Source organism: Carassius carassius, chromosome 27 (genome assembly GCF_963082965.1).
Source record: "Carassius carassius chromosome 27, fCarCar2.1, whole genome shotgun sequence".
NCBI lineage: Eukaryota > Metazoa > Chordata > Actinopteri > Cypriniformes > Cyprinidae > Carassius > Carassius carassius.
Window position 1 is genome coordinate 22,630,813 of NC_081781.1, and position 20,332 is coordinate 22,651,144.

The 20,332-nt window shown below is 36.6% G+C and overlaps 1 protein-coding gene across 1 annotated transcript; it reads left to right on the forward strand.

Annotated features, from left to right (window-relative positions):
* Positions 1-15,443: 15,443 nt before the first annotated feature.
* On the forward strand, positions 15,444-18,352 carry LOC132107323 (B2 bradykinin receptor-like). The gene is made up of 2 exons (XM_059513558.1): positions 15,444-15,638; positions 17,224-18,352. Exon 2 carries the CDS (start codon positions 17,231-17,233, stop codon positions 18,314-18,316), a length of 1,086 nt encoding a protein of 361 aa, XP_059369541.1. The 5' UTR covers positions 15,444-15,638; positions 17,224-17,230; the 3' UTR covers positions 18,317-18,352.
* Positions 18,353-20,332: the final 1,980 nt, after the last annotated feature.

Here is a 20,332-nt window from a genome sequence, read left to right on the forward strand (position 1 = left end):
TTGCAGGGCCCCAGTGCAGGTTGTACCAGTGAGCCCTGTTTGAAACTTTTATTTTTTTTAATTTGTATGTTCGTTCTATTTATTTATTTGTGCTATTTACAGAATGTTTAAGTTTTATCAGGTTTGTAGGTATCCAGGTACAGAAACCGAATAATCAAATGTAAAATACCACTGCATTGTCTTCAGTGTAAAAATTAAATATACAATCAAAACAAAATGTATTCAGACACCTTCAACATTTCTCACATTATCACAGTTTATTTGCTATACTTTAGATAATGGTAACTAAATATGACAAGAAGAGTTAACAAATTCATCTTGATAATGTCAGGTAACTTTGACAGAAAGGTATGTAATGGATTACAATCAACCAAAAATTCAGACAACTGTCAGTATGAAAATAATTACACAACTATCAATTCTTTGATGATTGAATAACCAAGCAATGGTTAATTTTGTTCAGTCTGTTGTGTAAAAAGGTTGCATTAGCAATTAAAGAAAAAACATTAAGGCAAAACATATTCAGGTCAAAGTGTCTGAATAATTTTTGGATCCAGTTTATTTTATTTTTTTTTCATTTTGCTGGTAGACCAGTGTATGATGAATTTTGGGGTATAATATGTCACAGTTTACTTTATTTTGCTATACTCACTTACATAAATAAACTATAGTGCCCTGCACCCACTAGTAAAAGTAAAATCTGGTGTCTGAATAATTTTTGGTTTGACTGTTGAATAATTCTTGTTAAAACTACAAAGTAATTCAGTCAAGACCAGTGAGTGATTTTCTTTCAATCATTTTCTTGGATTAACATTAAGGACACTGACAGCAGATAGTAAATTACTTACACTGTTTACTTTCACTTAAGACATAACCGACAGTTTTTTTTTTTTTTTTTTTTTTGAGAATACTCAAGACGGGTATTTTGAGATAATTTGTATGCATTTGTCGGTAAAACAGCAAGAATAGGCCAATTTCGGTGTTGAAGTGCTTTGAGACCCATCTTTCTGCGTGCGCCCTGTGCACATAGAGATACCCTGTCTATGTAAAGCGCTTTGAGTGCCTAGAAAAGCGCTATATAAATGTAATGAATTATTAATTATTTATTATTATTATGCAGCATGTATTCAGCTCCCACGGGAGCTAAACAAACTTCGCCCACACACTAGATTTCCTCAGAAATCAAACTAGAATGGAAACTGCTGCCGTGAATGCGTCACTATTCCCGCTATACAAACTCAAGTAAATGAAGTACTCACCTCCCCCTCAGTAGTCCCGCAAATGCATCACGATGAGCACAAACCGTCTCCTCTTGAGTCGAGCACGTTCAGTTCATGCTTATCCCTCACAAGAAATATGCAAATGAATGCATAGCGCATTCAACTCCCTCGTGAGCTGAACGTGCTTGCACTTCACCACACACACAACACGTGAGCCGTTGTGAAAACTGCAGGTATCATAGCAAAGCCTCTGGCGAGAGAACATGTACTCCTAGTCATGCTTAGCTTATTGTTAACATAAGCAAGCGGTCAGTGAAGATGAAGAAAAGGATGACATGTTCTCCCGGTGCCCTTTTATACTGCGATCACGCCAGGAAATGACATCATAGGTTGTTGCCAGCCAATGTTATTGTCGTGTTTAGATGTATGCTCCAGACACAGGTAACACTGAAGGCATTCCCAATAGCAACCTCTAGAGGACGCAGTTCGAAGTTCGTTCGGAAGGGAACTGACACTTCCTTTTCGCAAAGTATGATTTACAAGTACAGAGTTTACCTTTGCTTTATTCCCACACGGTTACTTGCAGAATATTATGTTATGACTTCAAAACTATTTTAACATCGTACCATTGATGCATGGCAATTTTTTTCTTCTAAATGTTTGGAAAATATAAAGGAATGACCATATTTTTTTTTCTTTTCTTTTTTCCTTTTTTCAGATTGTAAAATTATTGATGTGTCTGTTGCTTCCCCTTTCTTTCTTTTTTTATTTTGAATTGATGTTGTTTTGTTGAATTAAAAATAAAAAAGTTGATCACAAAAAAAACATCCTGTGTTAACATCCTGTGCGATTTGAAAACTGATACTTTGAATGTTGTAGCCACATAAGATACATAACTACAGTGTTGCAGAAATGTATATAGAGGCAAATATTTTCATGAACACTGGGCTGATTTTTTGCCTTTACCTGAAGTTGGTTCACTTTCCGGCTAGTAAACTAAGTTAGTAAATAAATAAACAAACAGCATGATGATATCGTGTATCAGCAATCTCACAGGCTGATGATAGGACAGTATGATTATATAGCACATTGCCCAACACTAGTGACATGTACAGTTTAGTAGTGATCATACTTTGAAACTTTGAATCCCATTGAATGTCACAAATAACAAATCAGAGGAGCGGTGTAGTAATTAAAAGCAGTGGGTTGTGACAGGTTGGCCCATTTCATCCCTGTTTATTGATCAGTCCTTCTGACATCACTGATGGATTACTTAATACTTCAGTAATGTGAAAGTGAATGCTTGAGTTGGAGGTGAAAAATTACTGTTTTCAACCTCCACATCAGCGCTTGATTTGTTCACTATTATTGATGGGTTGTTCCAAACAGAGATTTGTAACTCATGCTGTGTTTGACCGCAAACAAGCCCCGTTTTTCTCCACCTCAGGCTGTTGTAACAAACATTCACATACGTGAAGGCTGAGTGCTTAGAATCCTATAACCACTCATTTTGTGAAGGTCACTAATGTTTGTCATCAATCTATTTCGAGAATGCATCGGTTTAGATTTTCTGATGTTCCCGTAAAGCTCTTCACTGCTTGCGTTCGGCCTTAAACCAGACAGATGATGATTCCTGCTATGTTATGAGATATGAAATTAGATATTCCTTCCAGCCCAGGGGTCAGACTAAGGTAAACTGATATTACAGCTTTCCATCTCGTGCGCGCACATTTGCGCCGAAACTGAATCAGGATTCATTGGCTCTGTTAAGATGAATAGTTTTGTGTCGGATTGTGTTTTGTTGAGAATGCATGTGGAAAACACTTTTAGGATGCTCTCCTACAAATGTGTGCAGACTAGTTGCAAATTACCGGTGGAAACTCTGTTGCTATGGCAGCATCACCATGGCGACAGTAATTTAACAGTTTTTGAGGATTAAGCAGGCACTGACCCTGCAGCTGGTGTTTGGGACCAAAAAGATCTCAGAGAAAGAAAATTTACACAGATGTCGTCCATCTCCTCCGTGACAGACTTAGATACATTCTTTCTGATTAATCCTGTGACTGCAGATCCCGCAGCACGTCATGTCCATCAATCTCCCACATACTGTGTGCATGGGATTAATGGCTCATTTCCAGGTTGTAAAAGAGAGAACTGGAGGAGTCTGACTCCAGTTATAAGGCAAATCTCAAAACAGCTGCATGTTGATGAATGGTCCCCACCTGTCACCTACTGTTTGACATCACCTGGCAGGTAAACTCCTTTAGCAAAAGCAAACAGTTGATGCGATGTGCCTGTGGGTCTCTGTTTGTTCATCTTGATATGTTGGCTGAGTAATCGTCTCTGTTTTTGCCATATCCGATTATGGGAACCTACTAACATTTAGGGTAAGTACTAGGCCGTTTCCTGGATGAGGCCTGTATCTGGAGAAAATTAATGTCACTGCTGAATCTAGGATGAAAACAGTCTTTTGTTAGGGTTATGTTTAGAAGGAGTCTGAAAAAAAACAGTGTCTTCTGTTGAATTTATCGCTGTGACTTTTAAGAGCAATTATAAACAACACTAACCACAAAGAGTGAGTATTTGACACTGTTAGCTTGATGGAATGCAAAAAAAAAAAAACATGATAAATGCAGCTGGACGATTTAGTGTTTTGGTATTTTTCAATAATTGCACATCAATATTTATTTTAAAAGATTATCAGGAGCGTGTTATCATATATTTGATCATAAACTATGATATATTTAATCAGCAGTTACATTTGACCATTGACCTTTAAAATGAGTTTATGAACAGATGTACATTTCTGTTAATACTGTCTGGAAGCCACAAATAGCAGCAAACACTTGTAAAAACAATAAACTATGAGCTCAGACCCTCTATTAAATTGCAGCTCGTGTTTCATCTGCAGTAACAATCGATGGGAACAAGAAACAAATTAAATTACAAAATCCAGTAGCCACAAAGCAAACAATCACTTCCGCACTTTAGATTTCATGGCAAATATGGCATACCATCGATACAATAACACTACCTCACAGCTGGTCTTTTATAATCGTCATGGTAAAATATGGAAAATAATTAAAAATACACTTACTGTACATTGAAATATATGAATTTTACATATACACTTTCACTTTCATTATTGAACTATGCTACCAGACTGTATTATAAATTATTTTAATAATTACAGTAACTATAGTAAACCATACTTTTATAATAATAGTAGGTCAAATTATTCTATAATGTGTATGTGTAACATTCTCAAAAAAAAAAAAAAAAAAAAAAAAAAAATATATATATATATATATATATATATATATATATATATATATATATATATATATATATATATATATATATATATATATATATATATGTATACTGTATGTTGCTATTATATATATATATATATATATATATATATATTGTTTCATTGATGAATTATTTTTTCCACTTCATTATCCTCACATGAAAAGTTATGGTAAATATTTATTAACATCCTGACATTATGACTACTTCACTTTTGTTCTAAATTTATATTATTTTAGTTTCAATATTATCTGAAAACCCAGTCCCCTGATCAGACTAAAATCTGTAAATTATAACATCATTTTCTTTGCAGTGACAGTTTTAGTAAAAATAGCAGTGCCCTTTGAACAAACCTCATCTTGCTCTGAACTTTGACCTTTTACTTTTTTCACAATTGGGACGTAGAACCACACTTGACAAATTTAAACAATTAAATAATAATAAAGAAAGAATAATATTCCTTTCATATTACTTAATTAACTGTTAGGTTATGGAATGGTGAATTTTATAAAATGTATTATTATTATTATTGTCAGTGTCTTCCACTGTGTGTACTTTAATGATAAAGATCCACTTTCCATATGTAGATGGGAAAAGGCTATATTACTGTAACTCTGCATTATTATTGGAACTTTACCCTAGGATAGAGTTTATGGAAATAACTATGCCACCGTTTTAATTTTAAACTCATAAATGCACTTTAATGGTCTGTGTTTGCAGAATAACTTTTTTCTATCAACACACCCACACCCCAGAAGAAAATACTGGCAGGCGTGTGGACTTTATATAAACAACATTTTTGAGTCCATCTGCATCTTCCGTGACAAAAAGCTGCAGTCAGATATCGCAGCTGGAACACTCTACTTCCTTTAGGTGTTGTATACCCTTGGATGCGTCAACACAAGCCTCGTCACTTTGATGCTCACCAAGAGCAACATCTGTGAGTCCACAGCTGCAGAGAGACATGAAACTAGAGGAGCTGCTCATGCAGTGGCTCTCCTGTGTGGCTGTTACCATAGAGACACTCAGATGGCAATTCATCCGCATCTAATTACCTTCAACTTCAAGATGGTCCAGATACTCCCTCAAGCAAACTGGTGAGAGAAGAAACTCTGGAGTCTCAAGGGTCAAAACACCCACCTCTTGGAGCTCTAATGGACTTTGGGGTCTGGATAAATCTGTTCTTGGCCTCATGCCTTCACAGTGAGAACAGCTAACACATCACAGCTGTTGGAGAAATAAGATGTGACACCTTCACAACCTTAAAAATAAAACTAGTGAAAAGAAAGCTTTGAGAAATTACAGGAATAGATGACGGAAAATTGCTCATCCTAATACCATCCAAGATGTAGATGAGTTAGATGTTCTTCAAGCTATTTGCACTTCATTCACTCTCACCTCTGACAAGATAGGACAAGGATGGTCCACAGTTTATTTAATCTAAGAATATCTGAATATTGAATATTAAAAAAATAAAACTAAACAAACATGATTTAAAGCAAAGCATATTTTCTAAATGTGTTGATAAATTTTGTGAAAAATAAATATATTTATGACTAGATTGTATTGATATGTAATAGTTATTACTAAAAAAAGAAAAACGCATACTATTTACAATATAATTTTACATTTAGTGATTAAAAATGTCATGCGGTGTTACCATCAAGTAAAAATCAATATAACTTAACATCAACTTAACTGTCAACTTACTTAAAGATCATGAACTTGAGAAAGTAAAAATGCACAAAGTTTCCTGTGAGGGTTAGGGTTAGCTGTAGGGTTGGTGTAGGGCCATAGAATATACCGTTTGTACAGTATAAAAACCATTATGCCTATGGGATGTCCCCACTTTTCACAAAAACAAACGCGTGTGTGTGTGTGTGTGTGTGTGTGTGTGTGTGAGAGAGAGAGTTTTTTTTTTTTTTTTTGCTGTTCTCTGCAGTCCACTATATTCTATTATTATATCATATAGATTTTTACATCAAAAAGCATCATAATTTAGAAGTAAAAGGCCAGTTTTAACCCCCATTATCAGAACGCTCTGTTTAAATAGTGGTGAATTTTGAACTTGGAAGTAATTCCTCATAGGTGGATGCTGCTGTAATTTTGGTCAAACATGCATACAATACGTATCTAACGATCTGTAAGAAGAGACAAAGCAATAGTGACCACATAATAAAATCAGTTACTCACAATTGTGTTCTAGTATGGCCGGCACAGCATCTTCTTAGTTTCAATGTTTTTGAAAACCCTGCGTCGAATTTGTAAACCAATCTGTGCTAAAATGAAGTGAACATATGACCAAGTTCTTACTGACACAGTCTGGATCATCATTAAAAATAAAGTTAACTAATTTGGGGATTAGAAGGAAGGCAATGCAAACACTGTTTATCCACATCTTGGCAATACACATAATCTTCTTGTAGACACTACACACACACACACACACACACACACACATATATATATATATATATATATATATATATATATACTACATGTGTATGTGTAGTGTTTACTAGAAGATTCTCTCTGGACCGCATAAATAAACACATGAAGTGAATCTCAACAAAATATGAGGATGAATACTTGCTCTATTCATGTTTTGTGTGCATAAGTCATTGGTCAGTTCTTATACTTAAAAAGACAGAAGGATTATTGTTGAAAATGTGTTTGTGTGTGTAATTCAGTTTTCAGTGTTAGGTCAAGGGCCTCAGGGGACGATGTGGCTACGTAATGAGGAATTTCCACATATAAAAAAATAATAATAATAATAAAAAAAGTACACATGAGTACACTTGCACCCTGAAGCTCACAAAAACAAACATGATTATGTCTGAGAAAAGAATTACTTAACCATCTATAATTATTTAGAAATGACTTAATATGTGAAGAATGACAGAGGCATATCAGTTTTAAACTGAAAGTTATAGTTATATGAAAAGTTGTGGTTTCTTTTCATCATCTTGTTTATATTTCACCTCAGTGCTTGGTCAGACTATCTTTAATTTGTCCTGCTTTAGATCACCTTGGAGATGCAATTATCTAATATAAAAGGGCATTAAAGTGAATGTGTCCAAAGAGAGAAGTGAAGCAGAAATGGGCATGCTGTCCTCTTTGTGCTAGTGATCCGGGGCAGTGGATTGTGACCTAAGTCTCATGGGCAGTATAGCCTTTATTACCATCAGGTGCACCTCATCACACATTGATAGCTGTTCTCAAAAAGCACACACTTCCACTGGGAATCTGGGCTGGTGGAGGGAGAGAGGAGGGCTGGAGCGATAATGATTCCAGCTGAATCCTACAAAAAAGGAGGAGACTAATGAACCCAGACCAATTTCTCAATGGTCCTTTACATGTGTTGCTTGTAAGACTTTACAAACATGATTCCAGTTATAAGCCATGTCATACTGTGGGACCACATCCTGTTAGACTGCACAAGAGCCAAAACTTCCATAAAACCTTCATTGAACCATATTAACATGCAACATTGACATATTGGCTAAAAAACATAAATAACATAACATTAATTTTGATCATGGCTTTTTGTGAAAAAAAACAAAAAAAAAAAAACCAAAGATAATGTGTGTGGAGCAATGACATGTGTCTGTGTTCTTAATGGTTTTTGACAGCTTTCATAGGAGAAGACACACTGCAGGACTGTGTCTCAAAACTTCTGATACTGGCAGAATTTCCTGTGAGGTAAAATGAAAAAATGGTAATATGATGATATAAGGATTCAAAATCATATAATTAGATATGCCACAACCCACCTGGGTCCCCTTTATTTGTTTTCCAGACATTTTCCATAGGACGTCACTTCCTGTTTGTTGTTGGCGGCTGTACTGCGTTTGAGCTCCGTCACTATATTCTTTTCATTGACTATTTTTAACTCAAAAATCAATTTTATACATCATCGTTTCCGTTTATATAACGTGTGAATATATCCTCTATTGTATTCTACAACAAAAACAATCAGAGCGCCTCGCTATCACTAGTTTTATTTTGATCTCCCGGGTCCGCTATTAGCTTTTAGCCCGTTAGCATCAGCGGCGTGGTTGCAGCTAACTGCGCTTACATTGCTAATACTCTATTCACACACATTACCACTGCTGTACTCACTGTTACTTGCTTTAATGGCGGATGAATGTCTCCACTCTGTGCAGCTCGAGCTCGAGGCCGTGGGAAAGCAGATTCGCGACCTGGAGGTGAGGCAGGCCCAGCTGAGAGAGCGGAGAACCGCGCTGGAATCATCCCGGGCTGACGCTCACAAGTCCGGGGTAAGTATACAGCGATCTGCTAACAGTCCCACCACGTCTACTCCGTGTGTTTCTCTGCACAGGCCCGGTGCACCCAGGACCCGATCTTCCCAGATGTCCTTCACTGCGACGCCGGGACACCACGGACCCTGGGTGCATCCACAGCGGAGGACGCGAGCCGGGTCCCGGGCGACGACTTCTCCCCCTCCTGCCTTCGACATCTCCATCCGGAACCGCTTCGCTCCCCTCCGCGAGACAGGACGCGACGCTGTGATCATCGGAGACTCCATCGTCCGACACGTAAGTGCTACGTTAGCCGAAGGTAAAGTGCACACTCATTGTTTGCCTGGTGCTCGTGTTCTCGATGTTTCTGCGCAGATACCCGCGATCCTGAAGGTCGACGAGAGCCCCAGAGCGGTCGTGCTTCACGCCGGGGTTAACGACACCACGCTGCGGCAGACGGAGACGCTGAAGAGGGACTTCAGCAGCCTGATCGAGACGGTTCGCAGCACGACGCCCGCGGCGACGATCGTCGTGTCAGGACCACTGCCCACGTATCGACGAGGACACGAAAGGTTCAGTAGACTTTTTGCTTTAAATGAATGGCTGTTGTCATGGTGTAAAGAACAGAAACTGCTATTTGTTAATAACTGGAATCTTTTCTGGGAGCGTCCTAGGCTGTTTCGCGCTGATGGATTACACCCCAGCAGAATCGGAGCGGAGCTGCTCTCTGACAACATCTCCAGGACACTTCGCTCCATGTGACTAGTAAGACAATTCTCTAATAGAATTTTGTTTTGTTCCACCCGCTTAAATGATAAAAGTACTTGTGCTGTAAAAACTATTAAGACTGTGTCTGTTCCCCGAATAGTGAGGTCAAAATATAATGTAGGATCTAGAAAAAATCTTATCGTAATTAAACCAGAAAAATGTAAAGTAAATGAACAAAAACAATTTTTAAAGTTTGGGCTCATAAATATTAGATCACTCACACCCAAAGCAGTTATTGTAAATGAAATGATCACAGAAAATAGTTTTGATGTACTCTGCTTGACTGAAACCTGGCTAAAACCAAATGATTATTTTGGTCTAAATGAGTCTACTCCACCAAACTACTGTTATAAGCATGAGCCCCGTCAGACTGGTCGTGGAGGAGGTGTTGCAACAATATATATTTATATTCTCAATGTTACCCAGAAAACAGGATACAGGTTTAACTCTTTTGAAATACTTCTGCTAAATGTTACACTGTCAGACATGCAAAAGAAATCTAATGTATCTCTTGCTCTGGCTACTGTGTATAGACCACCAGGGCCGTATACAGAATTCCTAAAAGAATTTGCAGATTTCCTCTCAGACCTTCTAGTTACAGTTGATAAGGCGCTAATCATGGGAGATTTTAATATTCACGTTGATAATGCAAATGATACATTAGGACTTGCGTTTACTGACCTAATAAACTCCTTTGGAGTCAAGCAAAATGTCACCGGGCCCACTCATCGTTTTAATCATACACTAGATCTAATTATATCGCATGCAATCGATCTTACTGCTATAGATATTGTACCCCAATGTGATGATATTACAGACCATTTCCTTGTATCGTGCATGCTGCGTATAACTGTTATTAACTATATGTCTCAGCGTTACCGTCTGGGCAGAACTATTGTTCCAGCCACCAAAGACAGATTCGCAAATAACCTGCCTGATCTATCTCAACTGCTATTTGTACCCGAAAATACACATGAATTAGACGAAATTACTGACAACATGGGCACTATTTTCTCTAATACATTAGAAGCTGTTGCCCCCATCAAATTGAAAAAGGTTAGAGAAAAACGTACTGTGCCATGGTATAACAGTAATACTCACTCTCTCAAGAAAGTAACTCGTAGTCTTGAACGCAAATGGAGAAAAACTAACTTGGAAGTTTTTAAAATTGCATGGAAAAACAGTATGTCCAGGTATAGACAGGCTCTAAAACTGCTAGGGCAGAGCATATCCACAAACTCATTGAAAATAACCAAAACAATCCAAGGTTTTTATTTAGCACAGTGGCTAAATTAACAAATTACCAGACGCCACCTGATTCAAATATTCCACCAACGTTAAATAGTAATGACTTTATGAATTTCTTCACTGATAAAATAGATAACATTAGAAATACAATAGCGAATGTAGATTCTACAGCGTCTAACACTTCAGTTTCATCCATCACACCCAAAGATAAACTGCAGTGCTTTACAAATATAGGACAGGAAGAGCTAAATAAACGTATCACTGTATCTAAACCAACAACATGTTTATTAGATCCTGTACCCACTAAATTACTAAAAGAGCTGTTACCTGTAGCCGAAGAACCGCTTCTCAATATCATTAACTCGTCGTTATCTTTAGGTCACGTCCCAAAACCATTCAAGCTGGCGGTTATCAAGCCTCTTATTAAGAAACCAAAACTAGATCCTAGTGTACTGGCAAATTATAGGCCTATTTCAAATCTTCCATTTATGTCTAAAATTTTAGAAAAAGTTGTGTCTGCTCAATTGAGCACCTTCCTGCATAAAAATGATCTGTATGAGGAATTTCAGTCAGGTTTTAGGCCCCACCATAGCACAGAAACTGCACTTGTTAAAATTACAAATGACCTGCTTCTTGCGTCAGATCAAGGCTGCATCTCATTTCTAGTCTTACTTGATCTTAGTGCTGCGTTCGACACCATAGATCATGACATACTCATAGATCGATTACAAAACTATACAGGTATTCAAGGGCAGGCTCTAAGATGGTTTAGATCCTACCTGTCCGATCGCTACCATTTTGTTTACTTAAATGGGGTGTCATCTCATTTATCATCAGTAAAATATGGAGTGCCACAAGGATCCGTCCTAGGTCCCCTTCTATTTTCAATATACATGTTGCCCCTTGGTAATATTATTAGAAAATACGGAATTAGCTTCCACTGTTATGCTGATGATACTCAGCTATATATTTCAACGAGACCAGATGAAACTTCCCAATTATCTAAGCTAACAGAGTGTGTTAAAAATGTAAAAGATTGGATGACAAATAATTTTCTCCAATTAAATTCGGATAAGACAGAGATATTAATTATTGGACCAAAATACACCACACAGAATCTTGTAAATTACAATCTGCAACTAGATGGATGTACTGTTACTTCCTCTACAGTCAGAAATCTGGGTGTTATATTGGACAGCAATTTGTCTTTTGAAAATCATATTTCCAATGTTACAAAAACCGCATTCTTCCATCTTAGAAACATTGCCAAGCTACGAAACATGTTACCTGTTTCTGATGCAGAAAAGCTAGTTCATGCATTCATGACCTCTAGACTGGACTATTGTGATGCACTTCTAGGTGGTTGTCCTGCTTCGTCAATAAACAAGCTACAGGTAGTCCAAAATGCAGCAGCTAGAGTCCTTACCAGGTCAAGAAAATATGATCATATTACCCCAATTTTACAGTCTCTGCACTGGCTACCTATTAAGTTCCGTATCTGTTACAAATTATCATTACTTACCTATAAGGCCCTAAATGGTTTAGCTCCTGCGTACCTAACTAGCCTTCTACCACGCTACAACCCATCACGCACCCTAAGGTCACAAAACGCTGGACTTTTGGTAGTTCCTAGGATAGCAAAGTCCACTAAAGGAGGTAGAGCTTTTTCACATTTGGCTCCCAAACTCTGGAATAGCCTTCCTGATAATGTTCGGGGTTCAGACACACTCTCTCTGTTTAAATCTAGATTAAAAACGCATCTCTTTCGCCAAGCATTCGAATAATGTATCTCTTAAATTGTGAGTGTAGTTGCATCTGCATTTTTATTCTTTAGCTTGGGTTAAACTAATTTTACTTTGTTGGATCAGCAGCTATGCTAATGATGTCTCTATTTTGTTTCTATGTTTTGCCACGGGATTTACATCCCGTGGTAACTAGGATTTACACAAGCTCCAGTCTGGATCCAGAACACCTGAGAAGAGATGATGCTGACCCTCAGAGGACCCCAGATGATGCTAACCTTTAATCAACAAACAGAACTAACAATTATTGCTACATGTGTGACTGCATCCTATAATTACTATTAATTAATAATATTGATAGTTCATCATCTAGCTGACTACGTCTTGTATTATTATTATTATTATTTTTATTTTTCTAAAATCCTGTCAAACATGCACAAACTACTAGCTACTACTAAATATTGTAGAAACATAATTTTCTGTAAAGTTGCTTTGTAACGATTTGTATTGTAAAAAGCGCTATACAAATAAATAAACTTGAATTTCCAGACATTTCCAACTTTGCAGATGCATAAAATGTCATGTTATGTGCTGCTTTGCCATGTTTTCCATGTTCTGGACAGTAAATGCTGATGATTAGTAGTAGGTTAACTCTACTGATTAGTCCCTTGTGTAATAACTGAACGGATATTACTGGTCTGTGTCCGATATTATGTCACATCAGATTACAGTGTTCATATACACACGTGGTCATAATTGTTGGTACCCTTGGGAAATATGATCAAAGAAGGCTGTTAAAATAAACCTGCATTATTAATCTTTTTGATCTTTTATTAAAAATAAAATAAAATAAAATAAAAACATTCACAAAAATCTAACCTTTCTTTGAACTAAACAATTGAAATTGGGGGGAAAACTCATTATGAAATAAAAGGTTTTTTTTCGTTTTTTTTCTCAAATACGCTGCACTCACTCACTAGACTTTCTCATTCCCTTCAGTAAATAAAGACTTGGATTTGTACTAGCCTCTGTACGTGACAGTGGTGTAATGCTTGACACAGTTGCTGCTTTCCTGATGTTACATATAATGCTCTTTAAATAGTGTTTGAAGTCTCCAATAAGATCATTGAAGTCCAAGTTTATTATTTGTATCTTTTCTTGACAGTCTATTCTAGATTTCTAAAATATTACAATAATCTATTTAAACATGCAACTGAAGCGAAACTGAAGCATCTCAGTGCTGTTAGACACCAATTATCTTTTAAAATCATTAGGCCAGTCAAATTGGAACTAGTAGTTATATAATACTATAATGTTACCATAGTGATATTGATTTGCAAAACACAGCCTTTCTGTGGGCCTCTTGCTACCAAGGCTCACTATTTCCTGTTGTATGACGCAGCTGTGATATTCACATACCAGACATTACGCAGAAACTCTCCAGAGGTTTGTTTACAGCAACAGGGAAACTTACACACCTGGAGGAGTTTTGTCTACTCTTTTTCTATTCCTTTATAAATTGTTTAAAAATATGATTTACAGTAATAGTTATGACCTAGATTGTCGATGGCAATAATTCAGTGTTTTAGTAAAGCTTTTGCCCTCTCATTGTCTTTCTGTTTCTGTCTGTATTCTCTACTCAAACCGTGAATGTTTCAGGGCTTTAGCAGAGGCTGTATCATCAAATACAGATTTTTCATCAAGAGTCTAGATGACATTAACAATCTAAACAGAGTTGAAACTACTGCTCCTCTTCCATTTACTTCAAATGCACAATGCGTCGTTGCCATAAAAGCATAATTTCACAAGGATTCACAAGAAATAAACTGTGGCGACTGGCTTGATGAGGGATCCAGATAACAGATACAGATGGCTTCCTGCCTACCCCCATATCCATGACCTCCTCTGAGCCTCCCACCAAAGTGTTGCCGCCACCAGCTTTAATTAAGCAATCCATCTCAGGTGAGAACTGGATGTGCTGATTACGGCACTATGGCCTTGTCCCAGTGGCCATCTAGGAGACAAGGTCTTCACTGGGAATAAAGAGTATTTTTTTTCTGAAACTGCCACTTTAAGAATCATAAAAAGGCTAAATGATTACCTGTGGCTCCTGATGAATTATTGAGGTCCTGTGAAGTGAATCGATTGGTCTGTTCAAGTAACTGAACATTATTTACAACATTATTTGCCTACCGGTAATCAAGAGCCTCTGGCAAACAATCCGGAGTGATGTTTGGTTCAAAAATAAATCATTCTACAAATACAAGTTACTCAATCAAAACTCATTTTTGGACATGCACTCTAACTCAAAGTGAAGCAATATACTGGTGTAAATGATCCTATGGAGCTGGGTTTTTTTTGCCAGCTTTGTTTTTTTTCTCCAGTTCCTTCAACAATCACTGAAATTAGGAACCAGTTCCAACTCCAACTGAAGACCGATGCATTTAAATGAAGGGGTGAAATTATGTTTTTCAGTCACTACACTAATACGTTTACAAACTTGTTTAAACTATATGTACAGTGGACACTAGCATTGAGGGGAATTGTGTAGACATTGGTGCCATTTTTACACTCAATACACAAATCTAAAAGCTGTTTCTATTGGTCAAGAAGTATTACTCTACAGTATATTGTTTTTTTTTTGGGGGGGGGGGGGGGGGTTAGCAGAAAGAATTCCATAAATGTTCATTTTACAAATTCAGTCTATAAAGTCATGCATTTGAGAAGTCATTTGAAAATACTACTGTTAAATCATTCTAGAACATAACTTTAATATCTGTCTTATCTAGAGCTGCTGTGTCATGAGCTGAAGATTTGTTGAAAAGGCAGAATCACGCTTGATTCATAATGTTTATCTTCATATTATCTTCATAACAGTGCAAGTGTTTTACTCAGGCGAAAGACAGCCAGAGCATGACAAACGGAAAGCGAGAACTATCCAGGCTTCCAGTGACGACAGCCTCATTATGCGTTTATAAGAGCGCCTGTCTGATCTCACCAGCATTTAGCTGGAGAAGATTCAGCCAGACAACACTTCGGAAGTGAACAGATAGTGACTCTATATATACAATCTGGAGCTGCCACAGGTAGGTGAATTTCCAAAAAGTCAATGGTTATTTTAAAACAGTACAAGTTTCATGACTATAACAGTAACAGATTATGTTAACATAAAAAAAAAATGGTCCTACCAAGGCCACAGTTTTGGGTTTGATTACCAGAGAAAACAAAATTTATTTTTTTGGATAAAATCATCAGCAAAATTCATAATAGTAAATCAAAATCCAGTGTCATTAACATTAATAAACTTTTGTGACGCATTTTTGCTAGTATTCTACTTTTGGTGAAAATGTGCAAGAATGTTACTCCCTGGGAATTTCCAGGTTTTGCTCAATCATATGGATCCATTCCAACAAATGACTCCCCTTCGTTTTTTGAGTTGTATTCAAAGTCTGGTTGTTGTTGTTTTTTTTTTCACTTGCAAACATGAAGGAAACTTCATCCATTCAGGAAGAAACAGAAAGCTTATTCTTGAACATAAGGATCAAGCTTGGGAAAAACTGAATTAACAGAAGGATTGGTTACACTTTATTTTGATAGTCCACTTTAGACATTCTACTAACTATAAGTAACTTCGCCATAACATGTCAACTAATTATCATTAATTTGCAACTACATGTCTAATATCTCTCAGAGTAGACTGTTAGGTTAGGTTAAGGGTGGGCCCATCACAGTACAGCCTTATAAGATATTATGCAGACAGTCTACTAATATTCTAATGACTGCTAGTTGACATGAAGTTACAAAGTTACTTACTGTTAGTAGAATGTCTAAAGTCGTGGAAACATTACTATATGTTTTACAAGAAAATACAACTTCAGACTTTCTACTTCAAATGTGTTACTTGCTACTTCTTTCTAATTGTTAAATTTATTAGCAGTTTTTTTAGTGAAACTGTTTCAAATTAAATTTAGCATTAGTTTTTCCCCATTGTAGTCTTTATTATTATTATTATTATTATTCAAATTATTATTATTATTATTATTATTATTATTATTATGCATATGTTGCTTAGGTATGGAGCCCTGCAAATGGCATGCAGGAAAAAATAGTAGGCTAAATTGTGAGCAGGATTTACTAATTCATTCCCTCAATTTGTTAAATCGTGCACATGATTTATAAATAGAGGGAACGAAATAGTAATCGTGTGCAAGTTTTAGTAAATTGAGGGAACAAATTAGTAAATTGTGCTCACAATTTATTTATTTTTTCTTGCGTGTCATGTGCAGGGCTTATGTTCAGAAAATTGTTTCTATATCCTCAGAAATACTCACTAAACTAAACTACTAATTTGATGCTTATAAATAGTTAGTAAGGTAGTTGTTAAGTTTAGGTATTGGGTAGTATTAGGGATGTAGAATATGGTCATGCAGAATATTCTTTATGATAATAACTAATAAACAGCCAATATGTTAGTCGTGTTAATCAGCAACTAGTTACTAGTAAGAATTGGTTCCTATACTAAAGTGTTCCTGAATTTGTGAGTAATTCGTTACAATGAAACAGCAAGGGACACATTGAATTATGCCCAATAATTTGAAATACCGAAATACTATTTTCTTCTAAAATTAACAGTTTGCTTTGCTAATCACCATATCGTTTAACATTTCACAGTGTCCCAATGGAACTAAATTCGTCAAACATCTGCAATGAAACAGACGCCTGGATATGGCTGTCATCTTTCCAGCCTCCATTTCTGGCTCTTATCAGCATCCTGGGAGTGCTGGGCAACAGTGTGGTCCTCTGCGTGTTCTGCCTCCAGCGGAAGCCGTGCAGCGTAGCTGATGTGTATCTGGGCAACCTGGCAGCTGCAGACCTCATTATGGTCCTATGTTTGCCCTTCTGGACGGTGACCATTGCCCAAGGCTATCAATGGAACTTCGGTCAGCTGCTCTGCAAGGTAATCTGCACCATCATCTCGATGAACTACTTCTGCAGCATACTCTTCCTGGTGCTGGTCAGCGTGGACCGCTACCTCGCCTTGGCCAAACCCATGAACCCCAGTAGGCTGAGATCCCCCGATTGGGCCAAGCGTATATGTGTTGTGATTTGGACGGTGGGATTCATGCTCAGTCTCCCAACTCTGCTCTTCCGAAGAGTAGGTTCATTTCCAAGCATAGGGGTGGATGCCTGTTACCTAGAATACCCTCATCAAGCCTGGATTCTAAGACGGAACATCACGACAAACTTCGTTGGATTCTTGCTTCCGCTGCCAATCATTTCCTTTTGCACTTTTCACGTGGTCAGAGCGCTTAAAAACCGCAGCTTTGTGATTCAACCAAGAGTTCAAACGGAGAGGAAAGCCACTCAGCTGGTTCTGACGGTCCTCGCTGTGTTTCTCCTGTGCTGGACACCCTTTCAGCTGGTGCGTTTCCTAGAAACCCTTGACTACTTTAAGCTCCTTCCTGGGTGTGTCTGGGAGAATATATTGCAAATAGGCAATGAGCTGGCTACTTATTTAGGGTATAGCAATAGTGCAATAAACCCTTTTTTGTATGCTATTGTAGGAAGCCACTTCAGGAAGAGAGCTCAAGGAGTTTTTCAAGGTCTTTTGTGTTCTAGACGCAAGAGCAACTCCTCTGTGCACTTAAATGTTACTGTTATTAGCAAGTGCAGTGACAGTCCTAAAGATAACAGAATAACACCGCTGGCACTGAGAGCTGTATATCCAACCATCAAACCTCATATGATGTGTAGATCGTTGTGAAGAGACGAAAAAGCTCAGCTGGTAGAGATCAAGTGTTTGATTAGTAAGACTTTATTTTGATGGTCCCCCAACAGACATTTTACTGACTATAAGTAGCTTTGCAAGTACAGAAGGCCAACTTATTCTACTAACCCTTACCATGACAATGAGTTTCTTGTAGTTTCAGAGTCACCTATGGTCTTCAGAATGTGGAGAAACAAAATAATGTGTGATAAGTGTAATCGTGTGATTCCAATGGTGAAAAAAATACCTCTTGTTTGATTGTGCAATCTTATTTTTCTGTTCTTGCATATTTTCCCACCGTCTTTGCTGAAGTGTGGAAATAATGAGATGGAAGAACCAAGGAACTGATGGAACAGTTTCACTCACTCAGTGTCATGTCAGTGATGAATTTGCACTAAATTATTTTGAAAATACTTTTGTAAATGGTTTCTGAACATATGTGGGCTTGTTTAAAGATGTGTGTTTGGTTTTAATTCTTTTAGCGAATCTTATTGTTAATCTTTTACTGTTCCTTACAACATTTAATTTAAAATTTAATAACCACAAACCTTTTTTTATTATTATTATTATTATTTTTTTTTTTTTTTTTTACAAAACCAAAGAGTATATCCAAATTAATATTAAAAACAAAGGCTGTGAGTCAGTGTTTTTTTTTAATATTTCTTTTTATAGTCCACTTGGTGTCTTTCTTTATGAACATATATATATATATATATATATATATATATATATATATATATATATATATATATATATATATATATATATATATATATATATATATGTTTGTATTTATCTATTTAATGTATATTTATAATACCTAAGTATCTGTGTTATAATACCTACAGTATGTTACTTTGTACTGCTGTTATACCTCACTGCTGTTGATGTAGCTGGTTAAACATTTTGAATAAAGCAAGGTGCACTATTGAAATATGTCAAATGTAAGGTTGATTAAAATAACAAAGATGAAACTTAAAAGTTATTTCAGTATTATTCATCCAGAAGTGTACACAATTATTGGACATATTAATCCAGGAATGATACACCTTTGTTTCCTAGCTTCAGTATTATCTGAAAGCTTTCTCTCTCTCCTCGTTCCTTGCCTGGCAGTGGGTTTAGTAAACTGACATGTCCTTTATGATGGAGGTCTTCAATTGATTTCTAGATCATGGAGAACAGAGTAGTGAGATAACAATGAAGCATCAATTAAAGTATTTAGAAGCATCACTTTGATAAAAAAGTGCCTGCCAGATACATACATAACCAAAAATACAATATAAGACCCCCTTTTTTAAATTTCTCTGATAGGAACATTCATTTATTTTGGTTATGTTTATCTTATAAATTCATACAGTAATCTGTGTGTTTTCAACAAAGGGTGCAGAAAACCTGAGAGGTAGTTAATTAGATGTCATGAAGCAGACCTTGTAATGGTGTGCTGAATGAGTCTAAAAATCCTCAGTGAATATGACCATATTTTAAAAAATAAAACGCAAATTTTGTTCCTACAAGGTTCAATATTGAGTCTGGTCTGAATTGTGTCCTATGGCAGTATGAGCTGACACAGGGTTGTATCAGGTTAATAAACTACAACAAAGCCCATTTTCCATTTCCCATTGTTGGTACTGTGTTGGCTTGCCATTTGATTAAAAAACAAAAAAACAAAGGGATCCTGAGGAAAACCAGCTGAGAAGCTCTGGTGGCCTCTACAGAGGTGAGTCAACTGTTCTGATTGAATCACATGAAATAAAGCACAAAGTTTCCTTTCTGCTCATCTGTCTGATTCAGCCAGCATGTAAATCTCTCATTGTCTACCCAGTTACTCACAAATGTTAGAATTACACTCTTGTACATTTTAGCTTACTTTCAAAAAGACTTACATGTAAAAAATAAATAATAATAATAATAAGTGCAAATTAAATGCAATGGTTTGGAACCGCTCTTAGTGCAGTTTTTACAAGACTACTTAAGTGTGTTAAGAAACTGTCACAAAAGCAAGTATTTTTTATT